We start from the raw sequence: 16,999 nt of genomic DNA, 5'->3' as shown, positions 1-16,999 counted from the left end.
TATATCATTAATGATAACTAATTTTTCTAATTAATTGAACGAAGAAAAAAAAGAAATAGAGATGTTTTACGGAGTGATTCTTGGAATGCATAAATGAGCACGAGATCGAGCGTTCTTACTAATTTATCGTTTACATGGCAAATCGAGCCGGCAATGTTCCACAGTACGGGATTCTGCGGACGTACAGTGGTTCGTCTGCAACGGTAGGAGGTAGAACGGAAGTAAATGGAGCTTCATGCTGTGCCAAGGTTGTTAGATTGTAGGTGGTGCGAGGAAAGGGCTGTACCGAATGGAGGCGCTTAGTATATATTTGAATTCCTTCGAGGTAAATTCTTCGGCGGCGGTAGTGCCGGTAGTGGCGACGCTCAGACGGAATTCATTCTCGCGTTTTCCCGTTATGCTCGTAAATTTTAGCCGCTATGCCAACGAATAGCGAAATCCAAAGAATAACGAAACAAATATTCGGCGATGGTTCGATTGGTTAATTCATTTGGTAGTTGTTCCAAGCGAGCGACTGTCGCGCGTTCTCGTAAACATTGCTTCGACCGGCCTCTCTAGTGTACACCTAATTAATTCGCGGATCGCAGTAAATATGGGAAAACAAAAACAGCGCATTTCCATGAGTGATTTCTGTTTGCGAAGAAACACAACGAATGGCGAAGTGAAAGGAAACATCGTTTGTGGATCAACGTTTGCACACTTGTTCGATGTATATATAACGGAAATCAGGTCAATTCAATTATCTTTTTTCCTCCGATATCTATAATAAAATGAAAAAAAATTGCAACGGTACTATTCAATTCAATTTATATCGATGAAATTTTTTTCATATCGGCAATCTTCAATCATCCAGAAATAAATTGCCGAAAAAAGAGTTTGTTTCTTGTATATGAATAAAAAAAATGCTTACGGGCACTCACTCGTTTATTTCTCTGAATAATAAAAATTCACTTATTACGGTCAGAACCTTTTGCCGCTACTTCCGTGATAAATCACGTGGAACTCATGATGGAAGTCAGCAATTTGTGACTTACGATTGGCTGGCAGCAGGAGTGCTACCGTGGAAAATAGGTATACTCTTTTACTCCCTGCTGCGTGCTTTTAAGCACAGCAGCGGCGTCAATCTCGGAAGAAACAGCAGTAGCAGCGGCAAACCCACCATTTAAACTTTCACGTCGAAAATAAAAGTGTAACACTGCCAGATGGCTGACCGCCAAGATACCATTGCCGAATGGAAAGGTCCTATTTATCTTTCAACTGTCTTTCACTTATGTCATCCTCGGTAAGCTTTCGTTCCCTTTTTCTTACCCGCTTAAAACATCATCGTAAGCAGTAAATAAATTTTGAAACGCAGCATCTTCCAGTTATTTTGCTAAGGAAGTCTATGTCGTCTCGGGATGTAATTTCTCTAATAGAGTAATAACTTATATCGCAAACAAGCGAATCATGAAGATTTTATTCGTTCCGCTTCAAAAGTTTCTATAGCGCTTTTTTTTAAGGGTTTTCCTAACGCGATATCTAGGTACTAACACCTCGTTACAAGCGTTCGCGGTCAAAGTTCGCTGATAAAGTTTATAGTTACTACGGCAAGAAAGAAGAAACAAGCGCGTAGAACGAGGCAGGAAGATACGGGAATAAGAACGCGCCGAGAGCAGGTAGTATCCGGACGGATGGTAGGAGAACAAAGGGAGGAAGAAGAGAAACGCGGGGTGAAATCGAGGCGGTGCGAGAGAGATCGCGAAGAAAAGGAGTATCCCCGCACCTGCATAATATATCGGGAAGGGCTTGACTCTGGCAGCACAAACTACTTGGTAACTACTTAGACGGGAACGCAGTCCTGACAAAACTCTCGGCAGACTACTTAGAAACTTATTTCGCGGCACGTCTTTAAAATGATATACCTATACGTACTCGGCTGCAGCAGTACGAAACGGCGCAGCCTACGAAAGGCCTACGAAAGCCATTGAGAACACGAGGCTGGCCATGCCGGTGCCCTTTCTCGTCCGTCCTGGCCTTACCCCTCTTTCCTTGAGAATAAATTAGTTTTTTATAGTCAGGGATCTGGAAGGACGTAGTAGCGAGCGAAATAATACCCCCCGCTTCCACTCTGTCCTTTTTGCTATCGCGGCTGTTTCGCAAACTTATAATCTTTTATAATTACTCACTGAGATTATATGGCGTCTAAATAAAAATATAAATATCCGTGAAAGTTTTCGTCAAAGTGCAAAGGAAATTCTCAACATAATGACGAGCACAAAACTTAATCTTTTTCAAATGACAAGACAAGTTTTATGAAATAAAAATGTTTTAATAATATTAACTAAGCTTGGCCTTTTAAAAAAAAGCAATGTAAAAAACCTCAAATTTAATTTGTACTTAAATACAACTGTCTATGTAATAAAAACAAAGTCAATAGATAATACAATCAATCTTGCAAATGCAACACATAAATATATAAAAACGAGTGATATATGCATTTGCTCCTGTTAACAAAATATACGTGAATCAATTTATGCAAATTTCTTTTTTGCACAGAAAATACACAAAATATGTACCAATTTTTGAAATATATGACCTGCTGAGAAATGAACAATCCGTGAATCAGTAGTACATCTCAGTAATATTCGCGACATGACACGAGAATCGTCTGAGGTGACGAGACACTTTCACGAATATTCCGAGTTCCTATGTAGAAGGCGCAGCAGGGTACCGGGCCGTAACGAAAATCGATCCACAACCCGACATCCGCAGCATTGCGATGTGCAATATCGCGGTTCAGATTCCACACAGCGCGACATTCCACCCGATACGACCGCGTGTCCCCGTTATCGTATGTTTTGCGAGCGAGGATATGAACCTATATACCTATTACAAGATTATTTTCTGAATAATATATTCGAAGATGTTGAAAGAGTACAGTTTTTATCAGTAAGATATGTGGAAATATAAAGTAACGGTCCGAAGACGGGCAGACTAAAAATAAAATAATGTATAATGCCCCAGATTATTTTCAATATTGACGGTAGGGAAACGGGAAATTGAAAAGGGATATGCACTGCTGTAACGATAGAAATGTGGCTTATCACAATATAATTATGAAATGTTTTCAACTATTCTCGGTCAGTCAGTTAAAGTAGTAAAAATTGTATTGCATTATCATTTATCAAACAAACAGATTATGATACAATTATTATTGAAATTATTATCAATGGCTTTTTACAAAAATTATATTAGATTGACCAAATTAGCACAAGGTATCCTTAGGGAACTAAAGGCAGAATCTGCGTTTGTGCGAATTACCAAGCGACGGCTAGATAATGGCGGGCCGCACACAAGGTAAGAGGTCCATTGGTGAAAATCGCGAGGTCATTAAAACTTTGCATTATTTAGACTTCGGGTTAAATAACAAGTCTCATTCTCCGTTGGCCTTCGCTAAGAGGGCAGAAACGCGTCACGGTATTCTCTTTAGCCGCAACAAAATGAAAGTTTGTGAAACGTTTCTTTAAAAACTCGCCGCAGCTCTCTCTCTCTTTTGCAACTCTTACACCCTATACACTACAATAATATTATCAACTGCATTAACTTTTGCAAAAACCCTTGCGTAATTTTATATGTATATTTATGTAATATAAACATTTTTATTAACAGAAAGTCCCTTCGTTATCGATTCAAAAGATTTATAATACATTATAAAAAGGATCTACCCGCAATCTAATTTAGACAGCTTGGCCGTTCTCTGACTACGCATATTTAAGTGGATATAAAGTAACTCGAGGGATCCTCAGCTCTCATGCGGCACGAGTAGCATTTACATTCTGTATCCGGCGGTAATCATATCCCAAGCTCAAGATCCTCCGTTGAAAATTTATTCCGTGTACGATATATCCCTGACTCTGCGGATTACGCGATTGCATCAAAGTTAGAGTCGAATCATTACGGCCTTCAGCGATGAGACCCATTCGGATAATGAGGAAGGGAGGAAGGGGGGATTCTCTTCAAGTCGATCAGTAGGTACGAGTAATGAATACGAAATCGTTGGATAACGATTAAAGGGAAGGCAATAACGCGAACGAATTCTCGCACGCAGCCCGGAGATTGTTGACGGGTATAAGCGTCATGAAACGCAGATAGTGAGAGACATTCGCGAGACGGCGGGTTGAAAAATGACGAATATGCATGCTCCATCCATATTCATTCGCCGATTAGCGCGCGGAACTTCGTTAAACTGCGCATGCGTATGACCCGCGAAAAATTCTCTTCACGATTTCTATCCTGCCAGTCTAAGCTACCTTGTCACCTAAGTAAGTATACGATCGACGAGCGCGTATATTGGTGTGCCTCGCCAATGTACGATAAAAGCCTTTAAATATTTAGGTAGCTCACCGAAAAAAAATAGTAGTCGCTTATACGACGCGACGCCGCGAAGCCACTCTAGGAGCGAGCAAGTAAGGGGATAAAAGAAGGGCTGCGAGAAGGCAAGGGTCACGGATCAACCAGCCACATGCATAATACATATCTCTCTCCGCATCCATTGGGTTCCACACAGCCTATTCTATATAGAAAACGCTGTCGTCGAGACCAAGCCTTCGCAGGCAGTAGACGTCATCGGTAACGGCCGTAACGTTTCCCTTCTCGTCGGAAAACGTCGGATTCTAAGGATGTACTGATTCAGAAGCTACGTTCGGGACGCTATATCGTTTATTTCCATGGCACGTTTTAGCCGTTGCCATCAAGTAACCGAAGCAAGCACGCAATAATCTCTCGCCGTCCCTAACTTCGACAATGATAAAAGATACCAGAAGACTAATGTACGCGATGCTTTTAGACTATTGTAGTATTGCATTTTTATCAACATCGAATTTTTTGGTAAAATTAAAATCAAATGTTCCTCACAGAAGAGTCAATCGAGTTAATCTTGAACAAAATTCCATTAACAGAAATTTAATATTTAACTTTTAAATTTAATTAAATTAAGTGTGCAAAAAATGAACAATTTGATTTAGTAAGGTAGGGGGCCTAAATTTCGTCCCCTAGTCACTTCTTCGTGCCTGGAGACCGTATATTAAATAATGTAAGAGCTCAAAAATTTGACATTACCTTCGCTAAATATCCCTCTTTATCTAGAAACCAAGCCAAATTGCCTGTATAATCAATTGTTAGTATATAGTTGTTAATACTCAAAAAAATTAATTTTAAAAGTGTCTTATACTTTTAGCGAAACCAAAAAAAGTGTTCCCAATTTCGTCCCTATACTGAATTTAAAAAAATGAAGTAATTACCATTTGTTTTTTTAATTTTCAACTTTATTCATATTATTTACTAAAAGTCATTACAAAAGTGTATACTTATAGAAAATTAAAAACGTGAATTTAGCAAAACTCAGAAAAAATATAACTACTTGAAAAAAAGCCTTAATAACCTTATCAATTATTAATAACCTTGTTATTATTTTGTAAGATGAGCATTTAGCCTTCCAAGCAAGTATCACAAATAAATTTCACTCATCCAAGGGACGAATTTAAGAACATGAAGGGGGACAAAATTAAGAAAAACCCTCAAACTAACATCGCGGTTCCTATCTTCTCAACAAGTTAACCTGACGGCACACAACTCACTTTTTATTGAGACAACGTATCTAAGCCAATGTCATGCAGAAAATATAAAAACAGTGCTTATACATTAGGCGTAAAAAACTATTGATAACGACATCGCAGCACGAACTCACGTTACCAAGAATACGAAAAATCTTCGTAAAACGAGTACGGAAGCTCCCTAGAGATCACTCAACTTTTGCAAGTGATTGATTGTCTTCCTCTATACACATATGCTGGGGCCGATAGCGTTTTTAACGACAGAACCAAGAAATTTAAGGGGACGAAATTAGGCGCGGGGACGAATTTTGGACCTTCTACCGACCTTCTACCTTATAAAAGATTAAAAAGTTAATACAAATAATGATTGAATATTAAATTTCCAATACCGAAAAATCAATTGAGAATCTGATAAGGTTTATTCCTCAAGGAAGAATAGCGAAGTTTGCGAAACGAGTTTGCTCTTTATAAAATAAGTTTATAAAACATTAATACCCCATGAGGTAGGAATATACCATCCAAGCAGGTGACTCCACCGATGCCGAATGTATTTTAATATTCCATTGCGATATTCCGTTTGCGCGCGACCGATTGCAAAGTTGGCAGTTAGAATCGATCGATTAAGTTCGCACAGGCTTTTCGAGCGCACCAGCCGCGGAGATACAAGCGTACATGGCGAAGGTCTTGCAAATTTGATGGATCACCACGCCGTGGTGGCGGTGGCGGTGGCGCCCGCAGTCCTACCAGAGGGATGTTCGCGTGCGCCCTTATAAATTATCGAAAAGGTAGGCTATCGTGCCGGCTAATCGAATCGTCGTTGCCACGGTTTGCACAACGGAACAGTGCGTGACGTGCTTATCATCATAAACGCGGCGAGCGACGCGACAGCGGTGATAATATAACCGAGGGTCGGAAACGCGAGCGCGATTTATGTCGGCCATGGACAAGCTCGTTACGATTGCGCGCACGGAAATTCTATTAAAATTAATAACGAGTAATCCACGAGTTCCTGTCGCGCGGATTATATCCACACCTCTCTCTTGCCGACGGCTTGTTTGCCCCGGCGCGACCCGAGCACGAAAATCGCACGCCGGAATTTGCATGAAACGTATAACGATTTTCGAAAATGCGAGAACGAGCTCGCGGTCCGCGGGCAGATTATCCGGCGCCGACGCGCGCGTTACAACGCGCGAGGGCAACACGATTCGTTTATCGCATAAAATATAACCATGGCGTCGAGATGGGAATTAATAATGAATTTGCCGACACACGCGAGTGCACGACGATTATCGCGTTTTACAATGGAAATCGTTCCCAGAACGATCACGTAATCGCAAACATCGCAACATCGCACTGGATTTAATAAAATATCGCTGCCGAAAAGGAGGAAGGGGCGATGGTCAAGAGTTTATACGTAAACGAGGATACACCGGGGATCTAGACCGGACCGAAACCGAAACATATTATATCGAAAGACAAAGAATCGAAAGACAAAAATCAAGAAATCGTCACTTTTTAAGTAAAACTCACCGACACTGCAGAAGAAGACGGTTGCAACGCTCGAATCGGTGTCGCCGTCGCTCTGCAAAAAAAATATAAAAATATATTAAATATATCAAGTATTTTAATGGACCGAAACCGGAACCAAACCGACATTTTCGTCCGGTCCGGGTCCTTGTTTATAAAAGTTACACACGTATCCTAAATATATCGATAAATGAATATTTCATGTCTCGACTTAAACTCTTGTTAAGGATGTTCTGGAGGTACCGTCCCAATCAAAAGTATATGCAGGAAATAATTGAAAAAACTGATATATGTCTGTTTAACTCGAAGTTTTATATATTTTTTTATTATTTTCTTTTTAATCTTCCTAACTGCGAGACGTAATCTAGTTTCGGTAAGCTCCTCTTACCTCAAGCACGCAGTGTACGGAGCCGCTGAAAATTCGATAGAACAAACTCGCTATACAACTCTTTGGTAGCGAAGAATGGATATTGGATAAGTTATCGCAGTGCGTACTCGTAGTAGGCATGGCAGCCATCAAAGTTTCGTAACGCGAAATCGCCGTGGGAACGTCGAAACGACGACCCAAGCGGGAAGCGTGAAATTCGCACGACAGATTTTCTCTCGAGACTCACTGCTGTCGGAGTACATACACGAGATCAGAAACTGGCTAGAAGATCGGCAGAGAACCGCCTTTCGCGGAATAAATATTGAAAAAAAATAATAGGAAACTCTTCTCTCCCCTTTTTTTTTATGTAAACGGCAGTTGCGATATCGAAGTCTCGTTTACCTGAGAGCCTAACACCCGCGGATTTGTCTGGCTGCTGCATAATATTCGAGAGATGAATCGCTATAGAGAATTTTGACAAGTACATATCCACACGCGCAGTATGTGCGTATGTGAATAATTTAATTGAATAAAAATTTAAAGAAAATTTTAATGAACCGGAACCGGAAAGAAACTGTAATTTGCGCAATACCGATACTTTTGTTGTTAGCTAGAAAACCGAAATCGGAGCCGAAACATATTATATCGAAAGACAAAAATCAAGAAATTCCGTCACATCAATGACTGCCATGCCTACTACGAGTACGCACTACGATAACTTGTCCAAGATCCATTCTTCGCTACCAAAGAGTTGTATAGCGAGTTTGTTCTATCGAATTTTCAGCGGCTCCGTACACTGCGTGCCTTGAGGTAAGAGGAGCTTACGTCTTGAGTCTAGATTACGTCTTGCAGTCGGGAAGAATAAAAAGAAAATAATAAAAAATATATATATACATAAAACTTCGAGTTAAACAGACATATCAGTGTTTTTAATGACCAAAGTTTCGTAACAAAACTTTGGTCATATCGAATGACAAAAATCAAGAAATTCCGTCACTTTTTATAAAACTCACCGACACTGCAGAAGACGTTTGCAACGCTCGAATCGGTGTCGCCGTCGCTCTGCAAAAAATATCAAAATATTAAATTTCAGACAGTTATTAAATATGCATATAAAAATTAATTGCGGCAATGAAAAAAGTTTTAAGAGAATTTTGCCTCCGTTACAAATTATTAAAAGTAACAAAATTTTACGATAAAAATCAAAGACCCGGACCGGACGAAAATATTGGTTCGGTTCCGGTATCGTTCCGGTCTATTAAAATACTTTAATAGAAGAAGAACGAATTCTGCAGCAGCAGTTACACACTTGACACGATAGCAATTATTTATTATTATATTCAGTTTGCACGGACGTGCACACCGGCAAAAGCATTCGCAAACGCGCGATCGTCATGATGACGCCGCACGTACATACCAATTAAAAAAAAAATTCCGCGAATATAATAAATAAATTTACTCACTCGTCGATGAATCGATGATGTTTCGCTCGTTGCACCGTCGCCGCATAGTCACTCGCACACAATCTCAAACGCGACTCGATCAGAAATATATACGCTAATCTAAAAATCTCGTTTCGACACGGAGATCTCCCGAAGTCGGATTGTTCCGGACGATTCCATTCGGCGATCAACGGGCACTTGGATCGATACTCGCGAAACACCCCAACACCCCGTCGCGTCGGCGTCGGCCCGTCGCGCGTCGCGTCGGATAACCTGCGCGTTTCCGAGCCGAGGATTTCGGGCCCGCGCGAAGACACTCGCGTCCCGCGACGGCACATATACATAGATCTCGAACTCGACACTCGCAGATCGTCGAGAAACGCGCTTGGATCGATACTCGCGAAACACCCCGTCCCCCGTCGCGTCGGCCCGTCGGATAACCTGCGCGTTTCCGAGCCGAGGATTTCGGGCCCGCGCGAAGACACTCGCGTCCCGCGACGGCACGTAGATCTCGAACACTCGTAGATCGTCGAGAAACGCGCGAGAATAATAGCGTACCCGGCGACTACCCGGTATCGCGGTACACCGAAACAAATCGCGAGTCGCAAGTCGCGACGACGCGACGCGGACGCGAACGACTGTCACGTAAACGTAATTACGCCTGACTGCCTGACTCGGCCTGACGAGTGACGGCCTGAAGTACGATTCGCAACATTCGCAAGCTGCCCCCTGATTGGTGGAAACACGTCACCGCCGCGGTCTCGAGCCACTGAGAATTTTTCGGCGAATTTGAACGTTAGATCGACAAACGGTCGCCACAATTCGCGATTTTCGGGCCACTTCGAGCGGTAAAGGTCTATCTACATAAGACGCAGAACGCGAGTCGCAAGCGTACAGTCTACATGTCACCTAACCTAACTTCTTTGTTAGATTGACATGTAGAATGTAGACTGTGCGTGTATCTTGCGACTTGCGTTCTGCGTCTTATGTAGATAGGCCTTAATCAAGAGACAGTCGTACTTCTATCACGGTTTATGTATCTCGCGGTGGTCGGGTGGTGTATATACATATATTATATGTATATACGGTAATTAACCGTCGCGCGTCGCAAAGTTTCCGGTTTCCGCTCGCGTCGTCTGAGCTGCGAAACGAAAAGGAAATTTCATTACTCCGGCGACTAGTTTCGCGATCGAACTAAAGATACTATGATTGAAAATGCAATTGGCAAGTGAATGATTTTCCCGAAGCTCGACTGTTTTACGTGTACGCGCGTTACGCATGTAATCCGAATCCGCGCGAAAAATCGAACCGGTAAACCGAGACGCGCGAGTGCCGAATTGCCAACGGGGCGCGGCGGTGCATGGTGATTGTCGGATCCGATAACAATTAGTATACCCGCGATCGTGATCATGTTTTCTGGACCGATTCGCGCTTGTATGTGAGATCTGCAATCTGCAATTGCAACTGACACATGGAAGCGGCGATGGCACATCGACCGCGGTGAGTGAGTGAAGCCATTTGTTTACGGTTAATTCTAACTGTTCATTTATTTACAATGATTGGTCACCGCTTCCTAGTGACAATGCTTCGGTGAACTATTAACGATCGTATTTACGCGTCTCCACAAATTAGATGGTAAAATGAAATTTTTATTCTCGTGCAATGTAGACTCTACGCTCGATATGCTTTTTTACGGTCGTATTTTTTGAAAAGCTGAATTATTTACTATATTTCTTTTCTCGAATAAATTTATGTATCTCTCGGTAGCTCTGTATATTTGCGAAATATATAGAGAGCAATCCATCTCTATATGTACATAAAAAGATAGGGATGAATATTGTGTGTGTTCATCAAATATATTTTAAATATTATTTCATTGGATGGATATTGTTTAAATGCACATTGTGCACTAATTTATATTAATGATAAAATGAAATTGATAAAATAAAATTTTTATTCTCATGTAAGCCCTGCACTTGATATATGCTTTGCGTTTTTACGCTTATCTCATTCTTATCTTATTCCTTAAAAACATTAAATTATTTACCATACTTTTTTTTCTTGAATAAATTTATGTATTTCTCAGTTGTTTTTGTGTATTTTTGCGAAATATAACCATCCATCTGTATAAACAAAATAGGGATGAATATATATATATATATATATATATATATATATTGGTCAAATATATTTTAAATATTATATAATTGGATGAGATATTATTCAAATATTATTTAAAACATTGTGCATTAATCTACGTTACTTTATTGTATTATTTGTAATCATCGGCCTATTGTATTATTATATTAAATTGATAAAATTGGAATAGAATTTTAACAATTCAGGGACGAGAATTATATTTAAAACGCCAAACTTCATATAGATATTGAATTCCAAGTTGCATACATCTCTTCAAATTTTTATCCCGACAGCTCACAATAAAGATATTAAATCGTTGCATCGAAGGCAATATATTACAATTTAATATATACATAGGTCATTTTATCAAAATATTTCTTGTGTTTTATTTTTTATGTAATTCAGTATAACATTTAAATAATTTTTAATTCTTTTGTGAAAAGATTCAAAAGACAATTATCTTACGATTGATGCTTTTAAATATAAAATGCCGAGTTCTGTTTTACAGGATAAAAAAGAATATTGTGTGCAGTTTCGGGACAAAAATTTACAGAGATGTGTGAAGCTTGGAAGTCAATTCACATGCATGGTTTCGTATAATATATAAATACGATCGTGAAGGGTATGTCAGTATACAAAGGCAGTAGGTACCGCGAAATTCCAGTACGCATTATGGAAATTAGTGTGCCGGTACAGTTCATTTTGCCGAACCCCGTCCAATTTGCGCATATTGAAAAAACACTGACCTCGCAGTTTTATGAAAACATTAGTTCCGTCAACAATTCGACGTATAATTACAATATCGTAATCATCTTGCGCGCGATCACGTTTCTTGCTGCGTTCGCTATATTGTCTGAAATCGATCATTTGTTCCAAGAATATGACTCTCGTTGAGCCGAAGATCGAGCGAACCGCGGCTGGAACTTACATCGATCGATTTACACACCGATGGAACGCTTTTGCAATCTCATCCGCTGCCATGGCTACCTAACGCGGCAACTTTTCTCTTCCTTTCTCGTTTCTCGTTCCTTCCGCCATTCTTAACCGCAAACAGCACCGTTGCACGTGCACTCACAAAGACTCATTTTTCTCGATCCGACCGCGGGCTTGTTCGAAAGTCTAAGATCGATGGGCGAATTAATACACTCCGTTTCGCCATGTCCGCGAGTTTTCACGTAAAACTTTTATCTGCTAACCCAGTGATCGAGCCTTCGAGGGCTTTCGCGTAGCGATAAACTTTTCAGTCCTTCAATCTTTGAACTGGTCAACAAATTACGCAGTCACGCACGTACAAACGCGCGCTGATATATTACTAGCGACACGTCGCAAGACAGGGCAGTCTATTGTAATAATTGTAACTCTATACTCTATACATAAGCGAATTCCCTTGTTAAATTATTTTTATGTATTTTGCGTATGAAAAAATTCACGAGCCTTTTATTTTTCACTTTTTAAAATATATCTTCTATATGATATATACAATCTCCCCCCCTCCCTTTCTGTGAACGCATATATTTCTGTCATACGAAAGAAATTTATATATCAAAAGGCGCAGTCTGCGATCGTGAATTTGCAGTGGAAAGGGTAGCGCTGGGGATGAGTTGGATGTAATTGACCTCGGCAGGAACAAAGCTCGCTCATTAATCAACGGTGACGTAGAGCTGACGTCACGTCCCATATGGGCTGGTGCAATGCAGGCGAGCTTGCTGGTCCATTTATTTACCATTAACGGCTCATTAGCGTACTGGCATTTTCCTGTCCGACTCCTCTGCAATTGCAGCGACTCTTTTTCTCGTGTTTCCACATTAATTCATCCGATATAATGCGTATATACCATGATTTTTCTGTCATTTTTTCAACTTTAATCCCTACTATCTAGACATATTTCCATAAAAACCTCAGAAATTTAAGTTATACATATCCCGAAATCCAGATCTATCAAATTGCTCATTTGGATATTCTTAAGTTAACATTTTTCGCTACGTACGTCAATATTTTAATGAGAAGAAGATATCAACTATATTCGCCCAAGATCTCATTAAATAATTTAACGCTTAATTAATCCAAGTACGTAAAACCTCGTGTGTCAAGATAACAAAAACCTTCGAAATTATAACGATGGTCGGAGCGCACGGTGGAATTTGATTAAAGAACTTTGTAATATCTCGTAAAATTATTCAGCTCATTTAATAATTACCGCGAAACAAAGGAAAATCGGGTTACTTTCCGTAGCGCGTGCAAGACGGCCAACGACGACAGTGAGAGATCCGTGAGACAGCGAAATTAAAAGCTGCACAAAATATCCTCCTTTCCTCTCCTCGCCGTGACATGCGCTTTGAATCTGGCGTGTAAAGGCATCAGTTGCTGCAGGCTCCCAGACGGTGTTTGGATGGGTCTCAGGTAGCTCTGACGGACCCGGAAGTTTAATTACGCGAAGACGTGACAGCCTTCTGGCGAGAAACCAGGGAGAGATACAACCGTCTGACGTGCCTCGGTTCATCCTTGACCATTTCGTTCCGTATACGTTTGACTTTACGTAACGCGCAATAAGCGCTGCGAAGAGGAGAGAAAGGAGGGAGGGTGAGGATCTTCGACTCGGGTGACCGAGCAACAATATTTGCTTTTCGGCAAAATTGAAATCCTAATACAGCTTCTCCTCGCCTGCAGTCAGTGCACAGATACACGCGTAGGTAGAATATAAAACGTTCTTTTCTCGAGCGAGGCGAATTCTCGTCGTATCCGCCAAAATAGAATTTCGTTTTCCAAATCGACTTTTTGATACGACGCGTACAAACTAAAACTGAATACGTATAACGAAAATATTGTTGGTGATTTAAGAGTTTCGCGTTGCAGTTCCAACGATTTGACTCCCACGCGGAATTCTATACAATTATATGTCAAAATCGCATGATTTTTTAAAATAAATCTGCTGATCCGAACGGAAGAATAAAGCAATGAATCGGGTCATTTACGAAACTGCCGTTATACAACTGTCTAAAACATTTTATTTATAGCGCGGCGGTGTACATTCGACATTAATATCGGAAATATATTTGCATATCGTAAATTTCGTTAGGGGAGCCGCGTAACAAAATAATAAATTTCACCCCGCAATTACAATTGCATATTATTTTATTGAATATATTTACGCACGTGTGTGGCGACGTGTAGAAATATTTCGGGCGTTGCATCGATATATCGATTTATAAGACGGCTTCGAGCGAATCTTTTCATTCTTTGCAATACGCGGTCCATTCGCATTCACTTGTGCCATTGAAAATTCCTGTCGTATACTTTTCAACACGCTATCATGCGACGTTCATCGCGACGGAAAGGAAAGCGCCGTCGTTCGGCTTGGTCACCCTCTCGTCCATCTTACCGCCACGGCAATAGGGATAAAACGGTATCGAGCGAATAAAAATCCTCGAGGAGCATATAGTGGCCGACAAATAACGTGCGTATATTCGATACACGTAGAGCTGTTACGGTAATAAAAAAAAAAAAAGAAATAACTTAGCACGCGGGTGCGAAGTATACACATGTGTGTCGGCATCCACGTTTTTCTCACGCGCCACTGATTTCTCTTCTCGCTCCAACATAGGCAACTTGTCCCTATGTGAATCTAATACGTCGCGATCCATAGCGGACGGGGATTTCACGGGGATAGATAAAAATAAGCGCCCGGACGCGAGTCGCGATTTAATATCGCGCCGCTTTATCCCGGGCGCTCGTGCACGCCTCCCAGGAGAGTTTTATCGTAACGACGATGCATCATGGCTATATGCATGCGGCGGGATGGAAAGTACGGGGGTCGTTAATTTAACCGACCGATTGTATTCGTATACGTAAATCCGCTTTACACGAAGATAATAGATCGACGCGGCATATATATAGTTGATGGTCAAGGATTTTGCGCGAGCCCGCGCGTAAATAATGCGAGCAGCGTACATGGAAAATGATTTAATCAGGTTCGTCGGTGATCTCGGCGTATCGATGACGTTAATGGTCGGCGCGTATACAGGGGGATGAATTGAGATTATAATATCCGACATTGGAACGCCATTCCTCTATACTCAGCCGACGGCTATTGTCTTTCATAATAATACGCAAGTCGGATCTCACGATGTTAGCTGTCGGTCGCATATGCATACCGTTAGGTGTCACAGTCACACGTCAACGTTTTGAAAGATCCCAGGGCAAAGGTTAAGGGTCATTAGGCACGAGGAAGGCGTGACCTTCGTATCTCGGGAACGTTGAGCGAATACGGATCACGTAGCTGCACTCGATGCAGCGGGACGTACATGCATCCGTTCTACGTTAGCGAACCGTCACGATGCGCCAGGATAATGTCCGGATTCGTATTCCCACGTTGGTTCCCGGATCATGCAGATCCATCTGCCATTATCGGCAAATCCGCCTATCCAAAACGTGATAGCCGACTTTCGCACAATGTAAATCAAACCGCACGACTCGGGGCACGCCAAATGGATCTATAAATGTTTTCGTTTTCTTGTTACGGAAACATAGATATAGAGCCGTAAAAGTCAATCGAGTGAACTTAAGCTTATAGAAAAGGAATGGCTGTCGCTGACCATAGAATCGGTGCTTGCTTCTCTAGCGCTTTTAATGGTACGAAAAAACGTTATGAGAGAGATAAAAGAAGAATTTTGCACAAGTTCAAAAGATCGTAGCGAGAAGCAATTTACTAGTTCTACGTGACTGAAATACGGCATGCAACCCTTTTTAGAAAATCCCCGAGACCGAGGTTGCGTAAGAAAGTTTCACGACGTAAGAAAATCGCGTCTTGATAGTTCAAAGTTGTTACTATGTAAATAATTAGTTCGTAGACTCATTGCTGCCACATTGGGTATATAATGAAGATTTTTGCAAGCGTTAATTTATTGTACGCACTTGAGAAGGACCGGAATCTCGGTTGAAACGCGTTGTGCTTGTTAAATAAATATTAGCCAGTTTGGTCGCAACAAAGGATTTATGTAAATAACGTTTTTCGGTTAAATGGCAAAGCGCAGATAATATAAAAATAGCCTATACGATGTAATGGTGCAAAATTTAAAATTTCTATTTTTACTCGCACAATCCTTATGTCGACATTCTACGATAGTGGCGGCATAAGGGTTATTTCAATTGTGGCGCGCTTAAACCGCCGGCAATTACCGTTAAAATTACACGATACTTACCGCGGGGCACCGAAATTCTGCATTGCGGCGGGCTCCATTATTTCCAGGCGTTGCCGACTATAGAGTGTAAGTGTTAGTATACGCGCTCATTGTGAGCCGAACATAATGCCAGCGACTCTTCAAAACCACCTGCGCGCGGCTTGGTAGATTTGCTCAGGTGTGTGCCGGCTATGCGCGTGCATGTATAATATTCGTCCACAAAATGAAAAGGATCGCGTAACGATTATTTATTTCGGCCGTTTCGCTGGTATAGGGGAGAGTGTCTGTGTGCGTAATTACTAAAACAAAAAATTTATTCAAATAATACATGTCAAACGCAATTCGTTTAAATTGAAATATTTACACGGCGTAGAAATGAATGCAATTTTATATATGATTCTTTCAATTTAAGCAAATACACCGCGTTAACGATACTAAATAAACGATCTTTTCGGTAAACGTACAACCGTAATTGCGATACATTATTGCGATTGCAATAACAAATACACATTAACGCACTTAATGAAAATTATGGCCGCGCTATCATGTTAATAGTTCCGGCTAAAGTTTGTCGACCTTTTCTTGCCGTGGGAGGAAGGGCGATCTGTAAATTTGCCGTAGCTTGGTCGACGAGACTGCAATTTTGGCCGGACGACCATAATTAAACGGGGGAAAACTGGATAATTGATTAGGTATTAGGTAGTCTGGAATCGCCAATATTGTCGGATACCAGCACATAAATCAAACACACGTGGG

At 41.0% G+C, this 16,999-nt stretch overlaps 1 protein-coding gene across 1 annotated transcript; it reads right to left on the bottom strand.

Annotated features, from left to right (window-relative positions):
- Nucleotides 1-4,652: 4,652 nt before the first annotated feature.
- On the bottom strand, nt 4,653-9,551 carry LOC143904576 (uncharacterized). Its single transcript, XM_077419378.1, has 5 exons — nt 8,949-9,551; nt 8,499-8,547; nt 7,122-7,173; nt 5,098-5,141; nt 4,653-4,826 (listed from the first exon to the last, which is right to left on the bottom strand). The coding sequence occupies exons 1-5, from the start codon at nt 9,269-9,271 to the stop codon at nt 4,653-4,655; spliced, it is 642 nt and encodes a 213-aa protein (XP_077275504.1). The 5' UTR covers nt 9,272-9,551.
- Nucleotides 9,552-16,999: the final 7,448 nt, after the last annotated feature.

This window comes from Temnothorax americanus, unplaced genomic scaffold (genome assembly GCF_048541705.1).
Source record: "Temnothorax americanus isolate GAGA-0224 unplaced genomic scaffold, ASM4854170v1 Scaffold54, whole genome shotgun sequence".
Lineage (NCBI taxonomy): Eukaryota > Metazoa > Arthropoda > Insecta > Hymenoptera > Formicidae > Temnothorax > Temnothorax americanus.
Note: the sequence above shows the minus strand (reverse complement) of the source record. Positions and strands in the feature narration are given on the sequence as shown.

Excerpts from the sequence above, each read along its gene's own strand:
- LOC143904576 (XM_077419378.1), bottom strand. The coding sequence starts at position 9,271 with ATGTATATGTGCCGTCGCGGGACGCGAGTGTCTTCGCGCGGGCCCGAA. Across the intron at positions 7,174-8,498 it reads AAACGTCTTCTGCAGTGTCG|AGCGACGGCGACACCGATTC; the intron begins GTGAGTTTTATA and ends TTTTTTTTGCAG. Across the intron at positions 4,827-5,097 it reads AAGAGGGATATTTAGCGAAG|TCTAAAAGCATCGCGTACAT; the intron begins GTAATGTCAAAT and ends ATACTACAATAG.